This window comes from Beauveria bassiana (assembly GCF_000280675.1).
Source record: "Beauveria bassiana ARSEF 2860 unplaced genomic scaffold BBA_S00027, whole genome shotgun sequence".
NCBI lineage: Eukaryota > Fungi > Ascomycota > Sordariomycetes > Hypocreales > Cordycipitaceae > Beauveria > Beauveria bassiana.
Window position 1 is genome coordinate 220,557 of NW_007930862.1, and position 22,924 is coordinate 243,480.

General features: G+C 54.4%; 8 protein-coding genes across 8 annotated transcripts in view; 5 read left to right on the forward strand and 3 right to left on the reverse strand.

Annotated features, from left to right (window-relative positions):
• Positions 1-75: 75 nt before the first annotated feature.
• Positions 76-1,221, forward strand: BBA_07738 (uncharacterized protein; the record flags this gene model as incomplete). Its single annotated transcript, XM_008602835.1, has 2 exons — positions 76-346; positions 485-1,221. The coding sequence occupies 2 exons, from the start codon at positions 76-78 to the stop codon at positions 1,219-1,221; spliced, it is 1,008 nt and encodes a 335-aa protein (XP_008601057.1).
• A 315-nt stretch (positions 1,222-1,536) lies between these two features.
• BBA_07739 (urea transporter) lies at positions 1,537-3,835 on the reverse strand (the record flags this gene model as incomplete). Its single annotated transcript, XM_008602836.1, has 4 exons — positions 1,537-2,927; positions 3,505-3,537; positions 3,632-3,711; positions 3,774-3,835. The coding sequence occupies 4 exons, from the start codon at positions 3,833-3,835 to the stop codon at positions 1,537-1,539; spliced, it is 1,566 nt and encodes a 521-aa protein (XP_008601058.1).
• A 765-nt stretch (positions 3,836-4,600) lies between these two features.
• Positions 4,601-6,971, reverse strand: BBA_07740 (RNA recognition domain-containing protein; the record flags this gene model as incomplete). Its single annotated transcript, XM_008602837.1, has 9 exons — positions 4,601-5,311; positions 5,364-5,434; positions 5,480-5,729; positions 5,779-5,966; positions 6,024-6,114; positions 6,162-6,291; positions 6,337-6,573; positions 6,627-6,675; positions 6,848-6,971. The coding sequence occupies 9 exons, from the start codon at positions 6,969-6,971 to the stop codon at positions 4,601-4,603; spliced, it is 1,851 nt and encodes a 616-aa protein (XP_008601059.1).
• A 2,405-nt stretch (positions 6,972-9,376) lies between these two features.
• Positions 9,377-10,638, forward strand: BBA_07741 (uncharacterized protein; the record flags this gene model as incomplete). Its single annotated transcript, XM_008602838.1, has 4 exons — positions 9,377-9,970; positions 10,075-10,130; positions 10,192-10,339; positions 10,390-10,638. 4 exons carry the CDS (start codon positions 9,377-9,379, stop codon positions 10,636-10,638), a joined length of 1,047 nt encoding a protein of 348 aa, XP_008601060.1.
• A 1,190-nt stretch (positions 10,639-11,828) lies between these two features.
• On the reverse strand, positions 11,829-12,628 carry BBA_07742 (anaphase-promoting complex subunit Apc5; the record flags this gene model as incomplete). Its single annotated transcript, XM_008602839.1, has 4 exons — positions 11,829-11,977; positions 12,101-12,193; positions 12,323-12,397; positions 12,601-12,628. The coding sequence occupies 4 exons, from the start codon at positions 12,626-12,628 to the stop codon at positions 11,829-11,831; spliced, it is 345 nt and encodes a 114-aa protein (XP_008601061.1).
• A 2,582-nt stretch (positions 12,629-15,210) lies between these two features.
• On the forward strand, positions 15,211-16,887 carry BBA_07743 (serine peptidase, putative; the record flags this gene model as incomplete). The annotated part of the gene is made up of 3 exons (XM_008602840.1): positions 15,211-16,122; positions 16,200-16,366; positions 16,428-16,887. 3 exons carry the CDS (start codon positions 15,211-15,213, stop codon positions 16,885-16,887), a joined length of 1,539 nt encoding a protein of 512 aa, XP_008601062.1.
• A 409-nt stretch (positions 16,888-17,296) lies between these two features.
• On the forward strand, positions 17,297-18,864 carry BBA_07744 (FAD dependent oxidoreductase; the record flags this gene model as incomplete). Its single annotated transcript, XM_008602841.1, has 2 exons — positions 17,297-17,887; positions 18,028-18,864. 2 exons carry the CDS (start codon positions 17,297-17,299, stop codon positions 18,862-18,864), a joined length of 1,428 nt encoding a protein of 475 aa, XP_008601063.1.
• Positions 18,865-21,290: 2,426 nt separating this feature from the next.
• The window catches only part of BBA_07745 (Glycoside hydrolase, catalytic core), a gene marked incomplete at both ends in the record, with an annotated part of 2,361 nt that continues 727 nt past the window's right edge, over positions 21,291-22,924 (forward strand). The window contains 2 exons of the mRNA XM_008602842.1: positions 21,291-21,377; positions 21,440-22,879. Of these exons, the coding sequence (XP_008601064.1) occupies positions 21,291-21,377; positions 21,440-22,879 (1,527 nt within the window). The remainder of the gene's footprint in view (positions 21,378-21,439; positions 22,880-22,924) is intronic.

Consider the following 22,924-nt stretch of genomic DNA (forward strand, 5'->3'; position numbering starts at 1 on the left):
ACATCAAGTGTTCGCTGGAGTTGTGGCTGGATTTACGAACGAAACGACTACGAAAGGTGACGCCCGTCAACGAGGATGGCTTCGAGGGCCATGGCATCGCTCCGTCGGCCAGCGACGCAGATTGCCGTCGCCGCCACGCCGCGAGGCAGCTCGACAGCTGTCCGCATGCCCTGGGACGGGAGTCGACGCAGCTACGCCCGCGTCTCGCGGGACAAGATCAACCGGGCCATGAGCCAGCAGCAAAAGCTGGCCGAACGCGACGCGACCAAGGAGCAGACCATGTCGCAGATGCAAAAGATGGCAGCCAAGGATGTGTTTAAAGACGGCGGCGGGCCCTTGTTTCCCGGTACGTCGAAACAAAACAAGCTGTTGAACTTGTGCTTGCGTATTCTTTCCCTACTCCTCTTCTTCTTCTTCTTCTTCTTCTTCTTCCTCTCCAAAGGATGAGAGGCATGAATGCTAACCAACCACAATCTCGCACCAGGCACCTTTGTCCCGATTCCCTTTTCGCAGCGCTCCAACAACCCCCTCGAACTCGCGGCGTACCAGTGGTGGCGGCTCAAGAGCTACGCGCAGTGCGTGCTGTCGGTGCTGAGCATCAAGCTGCGGTCGATGCCAAACTGGACCTCGCGGCCCAAGTGGCGCGCGCACCGGGGCCGCATCGCGCCGACGGCGCGCGCCTTGTACCGCGAGACGCTCGAGGCCTTTGCGGCGGGCGACAAGGCGACGGTGGCGCGGCTGTGCATGCCGCGCTTCGCCGCGCAGCTGCACGCCGCCATGGACCGGCGCGACCCGCGCGAGACGGTGCGGTTCGAGTGGGTGCGCGACACCCGGCGGCTCGTGTACCCGCGGCTCGTGTCGCATCTGATTCATCCAATCAACCCGCACGACAAGACGCTGCTGACGGAGCAGGCCGTCGTCGCGCTGTCGTCGCAGCAGCAGCTGTCGCGGCATCGGCAGGACGGCGGCGGCGAGGGGGGGACGGTGGTGGTGCCGGGCAGCCTGCGCGTCCAGGACAAGATTGAGTATGTGGTGCTGGCGCGGTCGACGGACACAAAGGACTACCCGAGCACGCAGTGGCGCATATGGGGCACCACGGGCGGCACCACGGCCCAGGCGTACAGGCAGGAACAGGCCGTCATTCGAAAGGAGACGGCGCATCGGGCCGGCTGGAAGGACAAGAAGGAGATGCAGCAGGCGGCGGACGGCCAGGGCCGATGATGGGGGTCTGATATGGGCACAGTAACACACACACACACACACATCTCGCATCATGTATAACAAGTTGACTGCGCGTGTATATTCCGGGAAAAGAAAGCGATGGATTACTTTTGTACTATAGCTAAAACAGGCGGTGTAGGACGCTATGCCAAACAAGCCATGCTTCTCCAAAGCAAATAAATTAGAATAGCCCGTCGGGCCGAAACCCTGCTATTTACAACCATCTTTGTGTGTACATCTATTCACAAGAGTTGAGTCTTGTCATTTCATATGCTGCGTATATGTATGGCTTTCACACCGCTGTACACTTGCCGCTTAGAAAAACTTGCCAGCACCAGTCGAGGCACTCTCCTCGATAGGCTCGCCCTCGCAATTGCGAGGTCGGGTCGGATCCAGCGGCTTGTCAAGCGCGTCAAAGACACCGCCCGTGATCTTGGCCTTGGCGTACTGGAACGTGAGACGGCACGCCAGCGCGATGCAGCCCCAGACCAGGCCGCCAAACGGCGCCGCGACAAAGGCGCCAAAGACGGACCAGTCCTGCGCGTAGAGGCCCTCTTCCAGCAGAATGAGGCGGGCGCCGCGGTACGCGTCCTTGTAGTAGCAGGCGCCGAAGATGAAGACTGTGAGGATACCGCCGAGGGTGCCAACGACAAACTCGAAGCCACGCCAGACCCAGGCCTGCGGGAGCAGGCCAATGCAGAGCACGGGGATGGCGGCCGAGGACACGAGGTCGGAGATGAGGAAGATTTGGAGAATGGAGGGCGCCTTCAAGGCGAGGACGACAACGGGGATGATGACGAGGACGACGAAGCCACGGATGAACCAAATGTTGAGGCGGTTGCGGAAGAGGTCGTTGGAGGCGGACGAGACCATGGCCGACTGCAGCGAGTCAAAGGCGGCGGTGCTGAGGCTGACGACCATGACGAGCACGATGCCGACGACCCAGCCGGGCAGTCGCTCGAGTAGCACGAAGAAGGCGAGGGAGCCGGCTTGCGCGGGGTCGCCGGGCCATGCGCCGGACCAGGCGGCGATGAGGCCGGTGCAGCCGACGAGGGTCAGCACGCAGAGAATGACGACCATGGCCATGGTGACACCGACGCGGAGGTCCTTGTCCGTCTTGGAGGAAAAGGTGCGGAGCCAAAAGTTGGACAGGAAAAAGTCGTTTGTGAGGACCGCGACGGGCAGGATGTAAAGCAGCTGCCAGCCGAGCAGGGTAGGCTTTGTCAGGCCCGAGGCGTCAATGAGCTCCGTTTGAATCTCGGTTTTCACGCCAATGGTAATGGTGGCGATGATGATGAGGCCGACAACCATGCCGCCCTGAATGACATCGGTGAGGAAGGAGATTTTGAAGCCGCCAAGAGACGTGTAAATCGTCGTGACGATGCACTGCACGATGACGACAGGCAGGCCATCGAGGCCGGTCAGGGTGCTGACAACTTGGCCGATGGCGGACAGCTCGGCGACCATGTAGAGGAAGAGCGTGATGAGGGTGAGGACGCTGAGGAAGAGCATGCCGGGGATGCCGTAGCGCTGGCGCGTCCACTCGGTCAGGACGAAGCCTTCAGGGCAGCGCCGGCGGATGACGGGTCCGAGGTAGCCAAAGACGAGCATGGGCAGCGAAGACGCGAGTGCGTACACGACGACGCCCTGGACGCCGGCAATGGTGGCGAGCTCCGGGTAGGAGAACAGGATACCGGATCCGAGAGCTGCGGGGATTAGTCGGGGTCAAATGTGAGGGAGGAGGGGATAAGGATAGCAGAGGGTGGTAGCGGCAGCACGTTTCTCACGCAAGCATTAACTTGATCGAGTATCACGGTGTAATCTCAGCCTCGCTGCCGCGCCGCGACGACATCTCCCACGTCCAGTCAAAGGATGTGGGTTGGATCCCGCGCGTGACGTGGCACCTCGGCGCCCGTAGTGAGCCGCATCCTCTCTTCCCGCAGAGAAATGTTGCGTGGTTGGGATGCTGTGGACAGCCCTGAAATAAACAAGAGGATGTTTGACATCCTCTGGGTTAGCATCGCCACTGAGGGCGCGTGGCCCTCCACCAACAACAAATCTCCAACGAGACGAGAAGACGAAGGAGATTATTCAATGAGGGTACGAACCTGCTGCGTCAAGTAGTCCCTACAACATGTACATGTTCCAGTCGGTGATGTCGCGTGCCGAGTCCGAGTACATGACTCGAGAGAAAAGTAATCGGGTTGCAGATATCCACTGCTACCGCTCCGTAACGAACAAGGAGGTTGACTGTGCAAGAGCGCCGGATTGCGCCTTACTCACCAGAGGCGATGAAATTCAGAGCGAGAGGAAAGGCTGCGAGCGCGTTAGTGCATGTGGTTTACGGATGACGCTGTCTATTAAAGGCCGCCGTGTCTCATCGACATCAAGCGCAGAGGCGAGTTCTGACCAGTCTGAGTGCCGTTGCTGGACAGAAAGTCCGTCTTGGCCTGGTTTCGTAGCTTCCAAGCAATGCCAGTCCCCATGACGCTGTATTCGCGTGCATTATTAGCTCTCTGGCTCTGCAACCAGTGATGGGGGCCAAGACGTACAGAAAGAGGCCATAGGTCAGGTAGATGATGGCGTTGGACGCCTGAAACGAGATCGTGCCCATTGTGACTGCGATGAAGCTGAAAATGCCCCGAAGAAGAGAAAGACAGCCTTTGCTGCTATTATAACAACCGTGTAGGATGGCAAGATGAAGAAAAGAGCTTGCGGGCAATCAGGGCGAGAAGTTTTTGTCACCATTGGCATTTGCGATGGGGATGCGCTTTCAGCCGGTGAGCCCCGCCTTTTTGTGCTGTGGATTCTTTCAGCGCCTTTTCAGCGAAAAATTATTATCGAACGAAATAGCCTGATTACAGAGTAAGCTAATGCTTATCTAGAACATCTTTGACTCAGTAGAACCATTCGCTAACAAAGAACCCCAACGCGCCGCTAAAAGGGATCCGCTGTAGTACTGCAAGGCGAACAGCTGAAGCGGACCCTTGAACAATGACAGAAGACTCTGCATGAAACCCTAATAATAATCTTATTCGAAGTTTGGCTAAGACTAAAACGAAGAATGATAACAGATGTCCCTGTCCCTAATAACATAATCATGTGTGCTTGTCAGATAGCCGCCTTGTTGGGCTTACCCAGTCTTTCTCGGCTCTCTTTCTCTCATTAATAAAACGTGGCCCAGATGAAACACACTTTCTGGCCGTCGGTCCTGATTTCTTTTCGGCCGACCCATTGCGAAGATGAACAAAATTAGACGCAATATGTGACTTGTCCTTTGAAACTTTTCTTCGTAAAAACAATAAACAGGAATGAAATCAGGAAAAAGAAAAGACAAATCCAACCAACGAAACAAAATTGAAACCGCCCGGATCTGCTTTCACTTTTCTTCCGTGGCCGGCTCAGTGGGAGTTTGGCCTCCACCAGCAGCAAACTGCGCTTCGGCGGGAGCTTCGGCCTGGACGGGCGCTGGTGCTCCAACGGGCGGCGCTTGCATCTGCGGCGGTGGCATCATGTGTGGAGGCGACGTCATGGGATACATGTCGTATATGCCTGGGTAGTAGGGACCTGGGCTGTAGCCCGGGTACATGACACCGGGCGTGCCGTGAGGCGTCATAGGGCCGTAGGGCGACATGGGCGGACCGTATGGGTACGGCGGAAACGGCGGCATCCAGCCCATGGGGATGTGAGCGTGCTGGTGCGGCATGGCCATGGGTGTCTCCATGTTGCCGTAGGCAAAGCTGCCACCGCCACCGCCGCCGTTGCCGTTTGTCTTTTTGGGCGTTGGCGTAAAGAGGTTGTCTTCACTAGAGAAAGTCTGGGCAGCCTCCTCGGCCGTCCTGGGGGTTTGCTCCGGATCCGCAGGAGTAGCGGCAGCGTGGTGTACGACGGGCTTGCCATGGCCGGCGGGCGGATCAAACATGGTGTGCAGCGGCGAGACGGGCTCCATGACGGGCGCGTGGCGACGACGGGGAAAGGTCGCGTGCGAGTAGTTGGCCGAGCGTAGGGAAAGGCTGCGTCGGGGCGTCTCAAAGGTACGAGACTGCTTCCTGTCGACCCGGACGCGGAAGCCGTTGATGTCCGTGTTGTTCTGTGCAAACGTTAGTCCTCTTCGGCGGCAGATGATGGGCAAGTGCACTTACAAACGCCTCGATGGCGTCGTCGGCATTGTCGGGGCGAGAAAACTCGACAAACGCAAAGCAAGTCATTTTGCCTACTTGGTTAGCTTAAAAGTGCCACTGGGTTGAGCTCTGCCTACTTGGACTTCCTGGAACGGGCTTTTTGAAAAGGACGACAGCGATGACCTCGCCGCAAGCGCTGATAAGGTTTGTGAGAGTCTCTTCAGTCATGTTCATTGGAAGATTGCCCATGTAAATGGATCGTCTGTCGCGATCGTACTGGTTCAGAAATTGCTCCTTGTTTGGGCTGACTTGAGTTTCTGGTCTCGAGTTCGCGGATGGTTTGGGATCATATGGAATCACTTTGTACTTGCGATGCCCACGAAAGGCCTGCAGCAGGTTAGCAAAAGAACTTCAGTTGATAGAAGAAAATGCTTACCAAAGGCACGTCGCGTCTGGGGTCGTACATTTTGTATCTGACGACAACGGTAGGAGGGAGACGCATGGAGTGCTGCATCTCGGCGTCAAGTTCATCAGCCTCGGCAATTTCTCCCAGGGAACTGAGAAGGTCAGCAGCTTCGTCGCTTGTGATGAAGTCTCCATTGTGTTTGTACACGATGAAAGTGGCTACTCGTTGTCAGTACTCGATGCTCGATGAAAGCCAACATTGGCCAAGTTTCTTACTATGGGCTTTGGCCATTTCAGTGCGGCATTGTCGGCCGAGAATATAAGTGTCTCTACCGCATTCCTTGGCCTTTCTCGCATGCTCGTCACACTGCTGCTATTAGAAAAGGCCAAGTAAATGTGCAGTCGAGGACTTACAGTGAATTGACAAAATGCAAAAGGCATTTGGCGTTGGTCTCGGCGAATCTTGACAAAAACGGGGCCATACTTGGAGAAAGCGCGTGTGACTTCATACTCGAGAGTCTTGTCATCGTAAAGTTGCGCGAGACTGCCTAGTCAGTGAAGGCTGGTGCATGGTGGTCAGAGGACTTACTTGGCGGCAAAGATGCATGCCGTGGGGGGGTAAATTCCCTGGGCGTCAACAGACGGGATGCCAACCTCTGAGAACTCTCCAGGGTGGTCGGTGGCATCATTTCCACTAGAAATAGATGCAGTCGATTCATCGTCTTCGGCAAAGACGTCGTCATCGGTGTTTGCGCCAACCTGGAAGGAGTTGGCGCTGCCTGGACGGGATCTTGCAGATTCGGATGCCGACTTTTTTGCAAACAGTCTGAGGAGATGTTAGTGGTATGGAGAGTCAAGGGGGCGTCTTGTGATACATACCGCTTGCCGGCAGGAGATGGAGTCAAACTTCCGCAGGTCAGACGGGCGCCTAGAATCGTGTCAGCGCGCTGTGATTAAACAGCAAGTTTAATCCGCAACATCCAGAGATAAAATGAAGAGGGAGATGAAAAGAAATCTTGGAAAGGGGAGGAAGATTACAAGGCAGTTGTAAGAAATTGAAAAAAAAAATTGTTGATACACACCATTCGAAGAGTCCTTACCTCCTGTGCGGTCCTCTTCGTCCGAGGAAGAGATGTCGAGTAGGGGCTCGCAAGAGACGGACTTGCGAATGGTCCGGTCGCCATCGCGCCTGAGATGCTTTCTGTAGCGAGAAATAGGCTTCATGATGAGCTTCTGCGGCAATGGTAGAGTTAGCGAGTGTTGAACTTGGAAGAATGTAAGACGGGTTGGTTAGATATGGCGAGGTGGGCGGGGAGCAAACGGCGGGAATGCAGCATAGCGAGTACGAAATCGGTCGTCCGCATGCTGCAGTGGAAGAAGCACAAACCTTGAAAGTTGTTGGTGAGAGACTTGAAATTACGAGCAGACGATGCGGTCATTAAATCGCCAGAGAACCATCAAAGAATGTTTGCGTTGTTTGCAAGATGCAGGATTCGGGCTGCAGGCAGGAAACGATGCGAAAGGGTGCAGAAGGGTAAGACAAGGAGATAAAAGGGGGGCCGGCAAAAGAATTCGAGAGAAATGAATTATCTTGCGAGTGCAGATAGACTCAAGAGCAGATTTAATTGCAAGTTGTTGTTGTGAGCAATGAAGATGCACGAGTTGGGACGGGACGGTTTGATGGGAGGATGAAGGTAGGAAGAAGAGTGAATCAGGCACCAGTAAGAGGCAGCGTGTTAATCAGCTGCAGTCAGCCAACGCATCTAGAAAGTGTTGGAGACTATAAGCAGGTAAATTGAGAAGAAATGATTCGGGCCTTTTTCAGAAAACGTTCCGACGAGTCTAGCAGTCATCGTGAAAGTGGCAGCCAAGGTGAGCGGCGGCCCAGGAACCCGGCGACTGCACTTTGGGGAATTGATAACGTGACGCGCATATTTTTGGCACAAAATTCTGGGGATTGCTGGCGGCTAGAGCGTGTTGTATTTTTATCTAATTTTACATGCATAGAAGTGCAGGGAAAAACGTGTTTTCATGCGTTTGGCGAGCTGGGAGAGGAGCCGCGTGGGGGTGGATTGCGGTGTTGGTGGTGGTGCTCGAGACGAGGAGAGGCGCTCTGCGGTCGGTCAAAATGGCTGATGAGGCAATTGAAGGAAGTTCTTGATGAGACTGGCGGCTACTCCGTACATCCGACAAGAAATGATGATCCCGGAAACGCTCAATTTGACTCTATCGCGGGCAAGACATGTGGCGGAGAGAGCCAGTGCGTCCTTTGTGTAACGTGTTGGCGGGCGCGCTAGTTGACCTGTCAGCCAACCCCTGGATAGGGAATTAATTCGTCCGAGGAGGAACAAGGGGAAGAAAAAAGAGATCTGGGAATTGTTCAAGGATAAAAGAATTCTACCTGTCTTGGAATCAGGCCATGATTGTCCGCAGCCAAGCCCTGCCAGCTGGCAACGGTCCGTCGGTCGAGGCAAGCAAACGGACGGCCGGAACGGCACGAATGGGCACGGGTACGCTGAGTGACGAGATTCAAGAGCCATGATGTGAGTATAATTATTCATCTTGAAAGGTATATGCCAATTACCGGAAACCAAGAATATGAAAAGCCACGGCTGGGAGCTGAAAGTGGCGGGACACAGGGAACAAACGGGCGCTATTGGAAATGGTACGGGAAGTAATTAATACCGAAAAAAGGAGCAAATACTATCACAGTGGTAAAGATGGACAGGTAGTACAACTATGGAGTATCAAAGATCTCGTGAAAGACTGTGAACGCAGAGATGCATCGGCACAAAAGATACGTCTGATGGCTTAGACGTGCTACTCTCGCAAGAAGCTGGCTGCATAGATTAGTGAAGAAGAGTAATAACAAAGCGAAATTGCCTACCTCTCAATACTCGTGAACAAAAACACAATAAAACAATATTACATCCATTGCAGACACTCGCACCTACCACACATCGGCAGCACCTCCGAGTCCTCTTGTCGCCTCGCGGAAGTTACTCCCCCCGCACCACCACGACTGCATCTCATGGCGCACGGCTATCGAATAAGAAGCATCAAGTTTCCTTTCGAAAAAGAAAATAAAAAAGCCCTGTATCCATCAGCCACCTGCATGCCCGTGACACCGCCTCGAATCGGACACTTCATCCATCGCCCAACCAATTTTCCTCTGCACTGTTTAGTACCAACTCTCCCTGCTTCAATACCAGCCAGCCTCACTGGGACCAGATCTTTCGTGCAGCCTTGTCCAAACCAACTAGCGGCGGGCCACCACTCGATAGCCTGCAGCTCTAATAAGCTTCAACTTCTGTTCCATTTTATTTCTCAATCTACCTGCTCAGTAGATAATCCCACCTCCCTTACTCACGCCATCTGAACCACAGCACCACACACCACCACCGACCCCGGTCGCAACAACCACCACTTAACTTTCCCCCAAGGTCCTTTTGCCCAATTCCCTCAATGCTGCCGCGATAGCGAGAGTGAGAAAAAAGCCACCAAACAAAGTAACTGCCTCTTTCCCTCGCGCACCCCCCACCACGAGAAGCTGTCCAATAGCTAGCCGGAGGAAAGAAGAAAAAGAAAGCACCAACTTGCGGCTCTTTGTCGCCGACTGCAGCGCCGCCATGGTCGTTGGCGGGCAGCTCCTTGGAGCCTTGCCCAGCCCGTCGTCGCCACGACCGCCATCTACGCCCACGTCGTCGACCACGTCGACCATTGCCGCGACCACAGATCTCGACGACGACGACGATGATGATAATCCTCACACAATAACGACCCGCAGCAGGGCGCGGACCGCCTCAGCCGGCGCCGGCGCCGGACTCGCGTCGCCGCCCCGATGTCGCCCTCCAAGGTACACGACGACGACGACGACCGCAACGTCCAAGGGCAGCAGCCTTCGCAATGATACCACCACCACCGCGGCCGCGGCCGCCACTACCGACACCACTCCCGCCGACAGAAGACCGCCTGTCCACCCGTCGATGCTCCAGCCGCGCGTCGCCGTCGTCCTCAACGTCCCGCCCATGTGGCACCCCTGGCTCTTCGCATTGCGTCTGCTGTCCTGCCTGCCAGCCGCCTGGTGGGGGCTGCCCTCGGCGCTGCATCTCCTGCTGCGCTTCCTCCCCCGGCCCGAGCACGACGCTTTTGCCTCGCTGTACCGCGGCGACGGCTGGTCAGAGCCGTACGCCTTGACGGAGACGGCCCTAGCCACGATATGGGTGCGTGTGTTGTCTCCTCCCCTCTCTCTATCTCACTCTACCCCGGTGATGTTGGCCGTCACATGACAACAACAATACACTTGCTAACAGATGGCGTGAAACAGTCTTTTGCCTGTGGTTATCTGTCTTTTTTCTTTACCGATTGCTTAATGTCTAGATGGTATGATTGCCCATATCATTTAAAAAGCATGTGAGATGGTCGCTGATCCGAGTTTGCCCAGGCTCATCAATTATACCCCGCAAGCCACCATCGTTCGCCTCCTCACTATCGACGTGATAAACGCCTACCTCACCCTCACGACCCTTTCCCTCTGTGGCGGGTTCCAGGATCCGCGTCTGCTGCTTCCCGGCTGGATCGGCATCGCAACAGTACAAGCCTCTCCACCTCAACATCAAGTTTCTCGCTAACAAACTCGCAGACACTCACAGTGTGCTACCACATCAGCCACCAACGCATCAACATCCGCAAGGAGACATCCACCTCGGTCAATGTCTTCTCCATCGCCAGCTACCTCAGTATGGTTGCCCTCCTTGCCCACTTGCTAGCCTTTCAGCCCGACTACCCCGCAATGCCCGTCGTCGTCCGCGCCAGGCGTTTCTGGAACGACGCGCTGCACTACGTCGCGCAGGTCAAAGGCACCATTGAGCGCGAGAGGGCTGAGCTGTAAAGGGAGAAAGAAAAAAGGAACGAGTTGTTTATTGGTCATGCAATTCTAAAGTCTGGCGCTGTTTTCGTGTTTTCTTATTCCCCCCATAGAAAGTCATTATTATTCACACCACCCCAAGTTGTAACGCCCTCTGGCTTGCTGTACGAATGCCTACAATCAGCCAAAAGCAAGCGGTAAATTGATTTCTCGAGATTAACCGGTCCATCTCATACAAGCAAAGATACAAACAATGTAATTGTAATCCGTTCACTCGTGCAAGAGGTCGGTAACTACATGCTGTTGCTCGGATTTGACCCTAATATGGACCGTGATCAACGCTACGCCTCCGACTTTGTGATGTAAGGTAGGCATGCATGCAGATGTCCAGTTTCCCGTGAGAGAACACTTCAGCGCGTTGCTGTGCCCATGCTGCGACGTTGTGACATCGATGGAACTGCGTGGCGGTCCCGCATGACGCCGGTGGCGCGGCTCAATACAACCAATTCCCCCCCCCCCCCCCAAACTTCTTTCATCAACAAGATTGCGGCCAGGGCCGGCCGTGGTTTTGCGACTTGTTTTATTTCTCCGCCCAAGCACAGCTCGACGCTGCTGCTTCCAAGGGCGTCGGCCACATCATTGCATCACGAATCCACACACATCTGCACACATGGGGTATCATATCGTATTGCCCTAGACTACGGCCGGGCTTGCCCTGACTACTAATTAACGAGCATCCGACAAGCCAGAAGAACATCTTGGCCCGTAGCATATCGGGTCGTCGCGTCGTAACGCCAAGCAAAAGCATGCTTTGTCCTCTCTTCCAATTCTAACCATGATGATGAAATAAAGTGAAACAGAGACGCTGTGTTTGCCTCGCGGCGACGAAGCAGGCAGGACAATACCATGTGAGGTAGGCCCCGAGTTTCTTGGTAAAATATCACGACTGCATCTCCTCGTACTTCTCGCGCACTGGTGGTTTGGTCCGTCGTCCCTAGAGGTGCTAGTGGGAAATCAGGTTCCCAAGCCCCGGTCAGACTGCAGCGAGAGAGTGCGTACAGTGCTTGTCATGACCGGGAGGCTATGGTTTCTAGCCGGTGGGAAAGGCTTCTCCCCAAACACGCCCTGTTGGTGCGGCCCGCATGCAATGAGCTGTAAAGACTGATGGTCCGCAGCTGCATGTTGCCGGCAGGGCGACGGCGCCGCAGGCCAGCTTAGAAACCGTGGACTTTGATAGTCTTGGGGTCTAGCTCGAGGCCCTCCTTCTTGTCGACAAGAAAGTCCTGAACATCTTTGCGCTGATCGCCCTGGAGCTGGATCACCTCTCCCATCTCGGAGTCTGCGACAATGGTGCCATTGCAAGCTGTTGTGACACCATGTTAGTGCCTGTCTTGACGTCTTCGGATTGTGCGACGCTCGAAAGCAGCTGACACTCTCGTCAAGCTGCATAGTGGAGATTGAAAGTTGTGAGACGCAGGAGACGTACCAAACTTCTTCTTGATGACCTTGAGGATTTTCTTCTGGTCAAATTTCTTTGGGAGACCTTGGACCGTGGTCAAAGTCTTGCGACCATTACGCTCTGTGTCATCGTGTTAGCGCAAGTCATTGTTGTGGCTAAACTCTGAGTCGCTGGGCCACCTGCGCACACGCGACCGTGGGTCGGGCGCAGCTGCGCGGGTCCAGGCGACGAGCGGGATTAAAAACGTACGCTGAATGCGTATATGGATGTAATTTTGAGTCTGTTTGACTTCTCCGGTGTCCTCGTCGGCTTCGGCGAAGGGGTCTGCAAGTGTATGTTGGTTAGCAAAAGTGTCCAAAGTCGAATGCCACTTGTATTGAGGCGGCTGAGGTGGGTTGGTAGCCGGAGGCGGGGTTGGGTCTTGAAGCGTCGCACAGTGCCATCGACTGATAAGCGATGCGCGAGGCAAAATCAGAAGGATAGGGAAAGATATCAACCCTCCAGGTGTTCTAACGCTCGTAACGTACCGTAGGTCTTGAGATTTTCGATGGACATAAACTCGGAGGTGCCTGGGTAACCTTGGGAAATGGGTTTTGTGGTGGGGGAGGGGATGAGCGACCGACGGCTTTCGAAAGCGGCCTCGCTGGAGAGCTGGATAATTCTGGGAAAAGGACTTTGCTGTTGATGCGAGAGCTGGGTTGCGAAAGCGAGAAAAGAGCTTGCGAGTCTTTTCTGTTTGCTGGCTTGCTGGTGGTTTAGGTGAAGTGCAGGAGGCAAATTAGTGTGTGCGCCCCAGCGGGACGTATTTATTTCATCGATCAGAAGAGAAGGAGGGAGAAGTAGACTTTGCGAACACCAGCCACATGCTACAGCGGGCTAGATTTTTTACAATAAGAGGGGGAAGGGGGCAAAGGGGGCAGTGAGTGGCTCAGCCGTGGCTGGTGGCGGGGCAAAAGCGGGGCCGTTGTGCAAATTTCATACTTAGCCAGGTGCCACTGCACTTGACATACGAGCACCAGCATTGACCGCCATGACGCTATATTTCTCTGTACGAATACATACAAGACTGCATAAATAGTACTTGGCCCGGCTGTACTTTTCCATCCATTTTGTAGATCCTATGTTTTGAACATATCCTAAAAAAAGCCTATTCAATCTACTCTGCTGCATCTTTTGACAGGTGTCAAACAAGTACCTAGCCATGGAATACTCGCGAGCGAGAGATGGCTCGGGCCCAACTTGCAAGCGCTTCTTGTGCCACCGTGCATAAAAGCAAAGATCTCTGCCTAGAATTCAAGGCAAAACACATCACCTGCATTTGCCCACCATCCACCTTGTCACCGTGCTACCTTCAACACATCACAAGCCCATGGCTTAGAGACATTGTACAGATATCGCATCCGTAATCTGTAGGGACTGACGAAGCTAAATTTACTGCCCTATCAACCTATCAATCGATCTGCCGGGTTGATCATGCGCTATGCGCCAATCTTTCCGCATACCCCCGCAGCCCATCCATTCATGCAACCGCCTCACCAGGTTTCAGGCAGACGATTCAAATACGGGCGACAAAACTACCAAGGATCATTTGCCGAATGAAATTCACTCACGCAAAGTCAACTGGCTTTTGGTATTGCTCACTGCACACACTTCGCACTTTAGCACCGGTTATTCCGCGGACGATAGCCGCTAGCCCTACCCAAGTTGTTATCAGCAGATCCCCGACACGGCCGAAACTTTTCGTAGCTGGCAATGAGTAGAATTTGAGACTGCAAGTCATGAGAGGCCAAATATTGCGCTTTGGATCCAACAAGCATGTGAGTGAGAAACGTGACTTTGTGAACCAGTTCACCAGGTACCCTAGAATGGCTTCCTTTATCACTCCGCCTTCCACAACGGCCATGGTCTCAAAAGGCTATGCGCTTCTGCATATACGGAGCAAGACTCAGCTTCACAGAACAAAAAGGGTCTAATTTCTTGGCAAAGAATAGTACTGCCACATTGTTTGGCTGCGCGTGTTGGTGACAGCAGTTTTTACTGTCTTTGCATTAGCGGACCTGCGGTTTCTCAACTTGCAACCTCAACAACAGAGAAAACGTATGAATCAGCTCAACCGTGATTTCTATTATAGGAATTAGTCCTAATGCGTTGCCATTCATTTTCTAGGCATGGCTTCAGGGACTCGCCGGACTCCAACAAACTTGGCTGTTGAATCAGCGCTATTGATCCGCCGAAAGCTAGGCTAGACTTTCTCCAGCGTTGGCAACTGATAATTTATCCAACCTGATTTGTAGATTCAGATTCAACTTGACTACATCTTCGTGATCAAGTCTTTATACTCAAAATTGTACTTATCAAAGGAAAGAAGGTGGAGTCATGAGTAATTTATTGATGCCAGACCCTAGAGGTAGCCCAATCGCAGAAAGATTTACTCGACACAGAATGTCAGTTAGAAAAAGCAAAGGTACCGAAAATAAACCAGTAGTTACAGCTCGCACACCGTTTTGTAGATTGTTGCAATAGAAAGCCACTTTAGATGCGGTTTGGGATTTTCGCCAATAGACCATTCCGTCATTCCTCACTTTAGGCAACTGGCAAATCGTGATGCGATGCTGCAACACAAAGGGTCCATGTTCGAGTCTAAATAATGGCATACGCCCGGCCATTGAGCGCAAGTGGATTGCCAATGTCGCATCGCGGCCGCGCTCCCCCCCCCGCCGAATACGTGCCGCCTGCGGTCGGCCTGGTCATGCGCTGTGAACACATCGAGGAGGTGGCAGAGTGACTGCAAAAGTACCATGTTAGGTCTGTGCATGTGGTCAAAAGTAAAGCCCCTGGGAGTAGCGGCTTCCAATGGCGATACAACATTACCTTTGCAGTCTCCTTCCTTAATTGTACGATGCGCCCCAACCATGTCACCATGCTCCGCCGTGGCCTCACGGATTAGCCGCTGTGCGCCTGCCTAATTCAGATGAGATGCCGTAATAAGTGGCCCGGGCCCGGATAACGGTCGGCCACCGTCCCGGCCGTGCTGCAGAGCATTTTCTATAAGATGACAGAGGTGTCCCAGCCATATCGAAATGTAGAAATGTAGTTCTCCTGCTAGTCACTGCACCACATCATTATCCACGGGCAACATGCATTGGTCTACATTGACCGCCGTTCTTGGTTTCGTGGGCGCCGGCGAGGCCCTCCTGCGAGGTCCGAAGCCGATCAAGTCCATGAAGACCATTACGGAAACGCTGCTTAGCGATGCCAGCAAGAAGCCCAGCACGGGCAACGCGACGGTGGCGTACTTTGACCAGCTCATCGACCACAGCCGCCCGGAGCTGGGCACGTTCAAGCAGCGGTACTTTTACAGCACCGCGTACTACCAGGGGCCGGGCTCGCCCGTCTCCGTGGAAGCGCCGTCCGAGGCGGCGGTCCGCGACGAGTACGTGGTCCTGACCAACAAGACCATGGTCGGCTTCATCGCGCAAAACCTGGGCGGCGCGGCCGTTACCCTCGAGCACCGCTTCTACGGCGCGAGCACGCCCGTCCAGGGCGCCCGCAACACGGAGAACCTGCAGCCGCTGACGCTGGAAAACTCGATTGACGACCTCGTCTACTTTGCGAGAAACGTAAAGTTTCCGTTTGATCCGCAAGGCAAGTCGCACCCCGACAGCGCGCCGTGGACGCTGAGCGGTTGCTCGTACGCGGGCGCGCTATCGGCGTGGACTGAGAAGCTGGCGCCGGGCACGTTTTGGGCGTACGAGGCTGGCAGCGCGGTCGTGCAGGCCCGAAATGACCTCTGGCAGTATTACAAGGTCGTGGGAGAGGCATTGCCGCAGAACTGCTCTGCAGACTGGCGACGTGTCATGGCGCATATTGACGAAACCCTCATGCATGGCTCCGACAGCAACAAGAAGCAGCTAAAGGGCAACCTCGGAGCGGCAAACCTCAGCGACCAAGCTGCTGCTGAGTCTGCGACGCGGTGGTTGGATAATTGGCAGAGTCAGCAATATTACTCGGGATATTCTTCAATCTTCAAGATGTGCGACTACATCGAGGTATGTTCCGTCTGCACATTTCCTTCTTATTAGCGTTGCTGGCATTCTCTCGAAATCGTACTTAGTTGTTGTGATAGAACCAATTACCCGAACAGTACGAGCCCGCGCCTGGTCCCGAAGGTCTTGGACTGGAAAAAGCCCTCGAAGGCTTCTTTCGCGGCCTAAAGGACCGGAAGCTGTCCCGTGAGGACACTCTTGACGACGGCGGCTCTGATCCCTGGCTCTGGCAACTCTGCAACGAACCGTAAGAGACCCCAACCTAGACACTTGCGGACTTGCGCCGCTGCTGACATGAGCTTGTGCAGGTTCCAGTGGTGGCAGACGGAGCGCCCCGGTACACCTCTCCACGTCACGACTGGCTATGACACGGAAGAATCCATGCGACGAGAGACCTGCCTCGACGGCTTTCCCGACGTCGGCAGGCACAAGGTGGGAATCAAGCTCGGCCGCGACGAGGACACTGTCAACCGCCTGACGGGCGGCTGGGACAACAACAACGCCACGCGGCTGGTCTGGGTCAACGCCGAGTTTGACCCGTGGCTGTACGCGACCGTCTCGTCGCCGGATCGACCAGACGGGCCGCTGCAGAGCACGGAGAATGCTCCCGTGTTTATGCTTCGCGGTGCCGCGCATTGCAACGACTATGTGACGAAGAATTACGACGTCAACGAGGATGCGCGCACCATGTTTGACGGAGTGGCGACGAATATGAAGAAGTGGGCGGCGGAATTCTATGAGCAGTACAACGTGACGCGCAGATTTTGATACGGAGTCGCCTGCCTAATTCGTATCAGACGATAAACGAGCCCAATAGGAGCGATAAAAAGGCTGAAACATAGAGTACATACTTGGGAGAACAGGATATAGACTCGGCCCGGAAATAGCAAAAAATCATCTTTTCTGCAGAGGTTGTCAGGCTGTTGGCTCGGTGAGGGCCCCTAAAGACCACAATGTGTCACAAAAGTGATCAGGCGGCAAAACAATAATTCGACAGATTCGAGAAGAGAAATCGGCAGAACTTGAGAGCCATCCATGACCAGCAAGCTTTTGTGCTTTCATCATTTGGTTGGGCGCGGTTGAACTTATACCCGCTGTGTAAGTACTCCCGCAATTATTTGTAGATGGCCACGCATCACCTCATACTTTGAGTGGTGAGAAACCTGCATCCACGAACATGTCGAAATCAACAAGAGAGTTTCTGCTAGACCAGGCGAAGCAGGATCCCGGGCTGCCTCGGGCGCTGCCAACGACGTCATACTGGCAAGTTCCACCACACCCAACCCTCGCGGACAAGCAATCTCCTCAGCTGCCGGTGAATACCGATGTCGCCGTTATCGGATCCGGCATCACAGGATGCAGCGTAGCCAAGCACATTTTGGACATTTCTTCGCAATTAGCCGACGGCGCCGTGACGGTGACAGTCTTGGAGGCGCGCACACTGGTGAGCGGCGCCACGGGCCGCAACGGAGGGCTCCTGACCTCTTTTGTCCCGGAAGAGTTTGGTGATTTGGTCGAGCACTATGGCGCAGAAGAGGCTGTCAAGATGGCACGCTTCGCAAAGCGGAACCTAGAAAGGGTGCACGAGCTGGCAAACTCGTCGCCGGAGCTCAGAGAATGGAGCCAGGTGCGCCAGTTGCGAGATGTCGTGTGCTTTAGCAGTGCTGAAGATTTTGCGGCTGCAAAAGAGTCTTGGACTTTATATGAGGAGCATGTGCCGGAGGGCAAGGGAAAAACGGAATTCTTGACTGCCGAGGAGGCAGCACAGGTGAGATGAGTCCGCTTGATTCAGACGCTCGACTTTTAACGTGGGGGCAGAAGTACAATGTTCGCGCATCGGCAGGAGCATTGACCTTTCCAAACGGTGCTTGCTGGCCATATAGACTGATAACCGATATATGGTCGCAGCTGTGTGAACAGTATCGGTCCAGGTTGTCTATCGAAACCAAGACACCAGTAGAGAACATAACGTATGATGGCAGCGACGCAGCGTATCCATACATCTTGCACACGCCGAGAGGTGAGATCAAAGCTGCCAAGGTAATTCATGCGACAAACGGCCATGCTGGTCACTTGCTGCCATCTCTCCGCGGTTGCATCTACCCACTTCGCGGGAGCATGTCGGTGCAGAAAGCAACACCCGAGTTCGGCCATGACGGCCACAAGTTGACATGGAGCATGGTCAACAAGCGAGTCTACGAGCCGGACACGAACGTCCTGGAAGCAGGCACGTACTACGCGCATCAAAATCCCATCACGGGGGACGTTTTCATTGGCGGGGAAAAGACCAGTGCGCGAGACTTTTTCGTCGCCGACGACACGGCGGTGAATGCGCACTGCCAAGACAACTTTACCACGCTTCTGCCGCGCTACTTTATCAAGGGCTGGAGTAATGACAGCAGCAGAGAGCCGGGCCCCGAGATCCGGGCTACATGGACGGGCATCATGGGTTTCACGGGGGACCGCCTACCGCTGGTCGGACGGCTGCCTGCGAGCGCGACGCAGCGCGGCGGCGGCGGCGGCGACGACGACGACGACCGGTATGGGGGGCAATGGATAGCGGCGGGCTTCAACGGCTACGGCATGTCGCTGTGCTGGGCGTGCGGTGAGGCCGTGGCCAGAATGGTGCTGGGGCAGGACGTGGATGATTTTCTTCCAGCGGCGTTGGCGGTGACACGGGAACGGATCGAGCAGCCGGCACGTAGGGGGGCGTTGGATGCGGTTCTTGAAATGGTGGACGCGTGAGGAGTCATGGTTGTTGTGGATGACGATGAAATGAGCGGGATACCGTCAAGCACCCTTTGTGTAATATTTCGAGCGGCGGGTTGATAATACATACATAATTAGACACAATGTTGACGCAAGATGGGACGGACGCGCAAGACGATAGTAGGGAGGTGATATAGACCTTTTGAGCATGCTTGCATAGCTCAACAAGGCAGAGGGGACAGAGGGAAGAGAGATCCACAATTGCCACAGTTATTCAATATCCTTTTTCTTTTGTGGGAACTCGCCTTGTATAAAGAAAGATTGCGAACCACTTTGTGAGCGCTGCATGATACTTCATCTGGAATCCAAGGCGTCCAAGGATCCAGGGGCGGAGGTTCTTGGCATCTGCCCTAGTCCATCTAGATGAGCATAATGAGTAACTATTGAGGAGTAATGTTAGATACGAATATTGAATAAATAGAACTTGCGACAAATCAAGGATGTGGTAAAGCCGAAAAGAAAGGAGAGCAGAAAAAACCATCCCAGTGTATAACTGTTGGGGCATTATCAAGACCCGTATAGAAAACTGCTAGAAATTTCTTCTCAGCGGCTTCCACAATATCATGGAGCAAAGCACCCACTCAAGACGCACCCGGACCAAGTGCCTTGCTGAGGCAAATGGCGATGAGGATACCAGCATACTCGAGTTTGGCTGGTTTTTTGATGAGATCAGGCACCAGTAAGTGGGTAAGGGTGGAATTAGGGTGGCTCAAGCGCTGCAAAAGATGGGATCAAGAGCTTCTCTAGTGGGCAGAGCCCTGTAATCGGACCTATCGTCAGGACTTTACAGGGTGCCTATCTTCAGATAAGCACAGGGGTCTTGGCTGCTAGAAGAGGGCGTGCTTGCATGTCTTACAGGGCTGTTGTTGACAAATTGGAGGGCGCTTGATCAGGGAAAAGTCAGCTGAGCAAAGGCCAACAAGCCAGTTTTTTATCAGGCAATCAAGCTCGCAAACGGACAAAAACCAGCTCGCCATTTTTAGCTACCTACCTACCTATTCATCATGCAGCACGATTTATCCATCACAGCATGGCGCTGCCAGATACCTCCCTAAAAGGGGTCAGCGGAATTCACCAACTTTCGCCTAACTTCCGAATCCGTCGCCGTCAGTTGGCGTCATGATCCGTCCCAGAACAATGGACGTGGGCGGCCCGACGAACAATCCGCTGCTGATCTTGCCCTGCTCGGCCGCTCGCCTCTGCCCGATCGGAACCCAGACTCCATGTGCGCGTGAAGAGACAAATTTCGAGACTGGAAGCGTGGGAGGCGGTCTCCGCCGGTGCATCTCCACCACTTGCCACCACTAGTCCAGGGGACAATCAGAGGGATATATGGTTAACGAATTCTCGGGATAATAGGGCTATGCTGCATTCGGCCAGTCCGTGGGCCGTGGCACAAAAGCCCCAAACTATCATTTGTGTTCCTGACGGTTCCTGGCAAAGGGGGCACAACCTGGCAAGCCCAATTAATGAACACGCTCAACCTGTCCTGCAAGGTTGCTTGGACATGAGCCCTCGACTGCGATCGGCACAAATGACATCTCTCCTAGGCAGTTTGTTCAGTGAGACAGAAAAAACGACAATTGCCTCTTTGGGATGCTACTATCTCGTCTGAACCACCTTGGCACCTGTCCGACAAGACTTCCACCCGGCTAAGCCTCGACATGTCTGCCGAAGCACGCGTGGCCAGAGTCAGGCACCATGCGAATAATGAAAAGCACATAATAACCTAGCCACGCTACTTTCATGCAATTGAGCCTCCAAGCTATTCCTGTTCCTGAACGAGGCGCTCCTCCGCCAGCCCTTCATTGGCTCCAGCTAGCCTCGAGCTATCCACACATGCTCTGTCTAGACCCGTCCACCGTCTGCCATCCGGCCCATCCCTCCACGCGCGTTATGCCACACCAATACCGCCAATACCATAGCCTGGCTGGATGGCCAAAGTAATTCACCCACCGCCGAGCAAATTCTCTCACTCGACCCGCTTCATCTAGGCAGATGAACAGGGTTGAGCATGGATGTGGAAGCGTGAGAAGCTGGAAGGCTTCTGCGGACCGCCACTAACGCCGCGCCGTCGCCCTCACCCACCTTTCTGCTGACGTCTTGTCCGTCTTGGGTATGATGTAGCGCTGCTGGCTAGTTGACTAACATGCTGATGAGATCGTGGGTGATGGATCCGGCCACACAGTGAAAAGGGCAGCTGCTCCGCTCCTCCTAGCCTGATGCCGTCCCTTTCCTCTTCTTCATCAACTCTCTCTTTCAACGTAGAGACTCACCGGGCTCGGATACTAGGCCTCCTTGTAGACGTTTTTGTCTACGTCCCTTCTTTCAAACCAATCGACCAACCAGTTCACATTCTTTAATAGTTTCACAGGTCTCGACCAAATTACAATCTTTTACACATGATGGTCTCCAAGCTCTTTACCGCTCTCGCCGCTGCTGGCGTGGCGGCGGCCGCTGGCACCAATGCCAAGTTCAACGCTTACTGGGTGGGATTCAGCACATCAGGTCATTTTCATTCTTGCCTTCTCTAACACAAACTCAATTACAGGGTCAGTCTGGTCCCCCGAACGAGAGTCTCCGCCAGCGTTGTGACGAGGGCGCCGACTACATCAGTCTGTCCTTTGTCACCTCGTCTCCCGAGAAGAACCCTGATACCGGCTATCCTGGCATTAACTTCGCCGCCCACTGCTGGGCCGATGTCTTCGAGGTCAATGGAAAAAAGTCTAAACTGTTTAGTCACTGCGGAACCATCAAGGATGATCTCCAATACTGCCGTGACAAGGGCATCAAGATGCTCCTTGCCATTGGCGGTGAATGGAATGAGAATACCGCCGACTACCGTGTCACCACTGAGGAGAAAGGCCGTGAATTCGCCGACTTCCTCTGGAAAGCTTTCGGTCCCCACGATCCCTCTTGGCCGGGCCCTCGTCCGTTTGACAAGAGTGCTATTGAGCACAGCGCCATTGACGGTTTCGACTTTGATCTGGAGCTCCCCAAGGAAAACGGCAAGCACTTTGACAACAAGCCCTGGATCGCCATGATCGACCAGTTCCGCAAACTGAGCAAGGATGTCTTCATCACCGGTGCGCCCCAATGCCCTACCGCGGACGAGTGGTTCTCTATGAAGGAGATGATCCAAAAGGCTCAGTTCGACGCCCTCTTCATCCAGTTCTACAACAACCCCGGTTGCGATCTCAAAAATGCCAATTTCAACTACAAGATGTGGGAAGACATCATCGCCAGGAGCGACAAGAGCAAGAACGCTAAGCTCTTTGTCGGTATTCCTGCTTCCGATGCCGCTGCCTCAAGCGGCTACATTGCTCCCAAGGATCTCGAGAAGATCATCTGCTCGATTGCCAAGAAACCCTCTTTTGGCGGCATTTCCATCTGGGACATGTTCAAAGGCTTGGAGAACGTGGTCGATGGCAAGTCCTTCAACGAGCACGTCAAGGACATTCTCAGCAAGTGTGGTAAGCAGACTGCGACCTCTACGACCTCGAGCACCACTAGCATCTCGACGGCCAAGACGGCCAGCTCTTCCAGCATCGCAACCACTAGCACCTCCACCGTCTTGACTTCGACCCCGTCCTCCATCCATTCTACTGTTGTCCCGAGCGGCAGCAACAACACCAGCTCTGCCCTGCCCACCATCTCTAGCTCCTCTGTCAAGCTCGCCGGCACCGGCAACGCCCTGTCCAGCTCTTCTGTTCAGCTCACCGGCACCGGCAGCTCTCGCGCTGCTGTTCCCACTCCTGGCACGGCCTCTGTTCCCTCAGGCTCGCACTCCAGCCTCGTCCACTCCTCCGTCGCCGCCACCACCACTCCTCGCGTCACCGTGGCGCCCTGGAGCAACAGCACCACCACCTCGCAGGAGATGACGACCAGCACCGTCTACACGACCGCCACCCGCACCATCACCGACTGCCCCCCCTCCGTGACCAACTGCCCCGCCCGCGTCGTCACTGAGACCATTGCCCTCTACACCACTGTCTGCCCTGTCACCAAGACCAACCACATCCCTCCCAAGCCCACT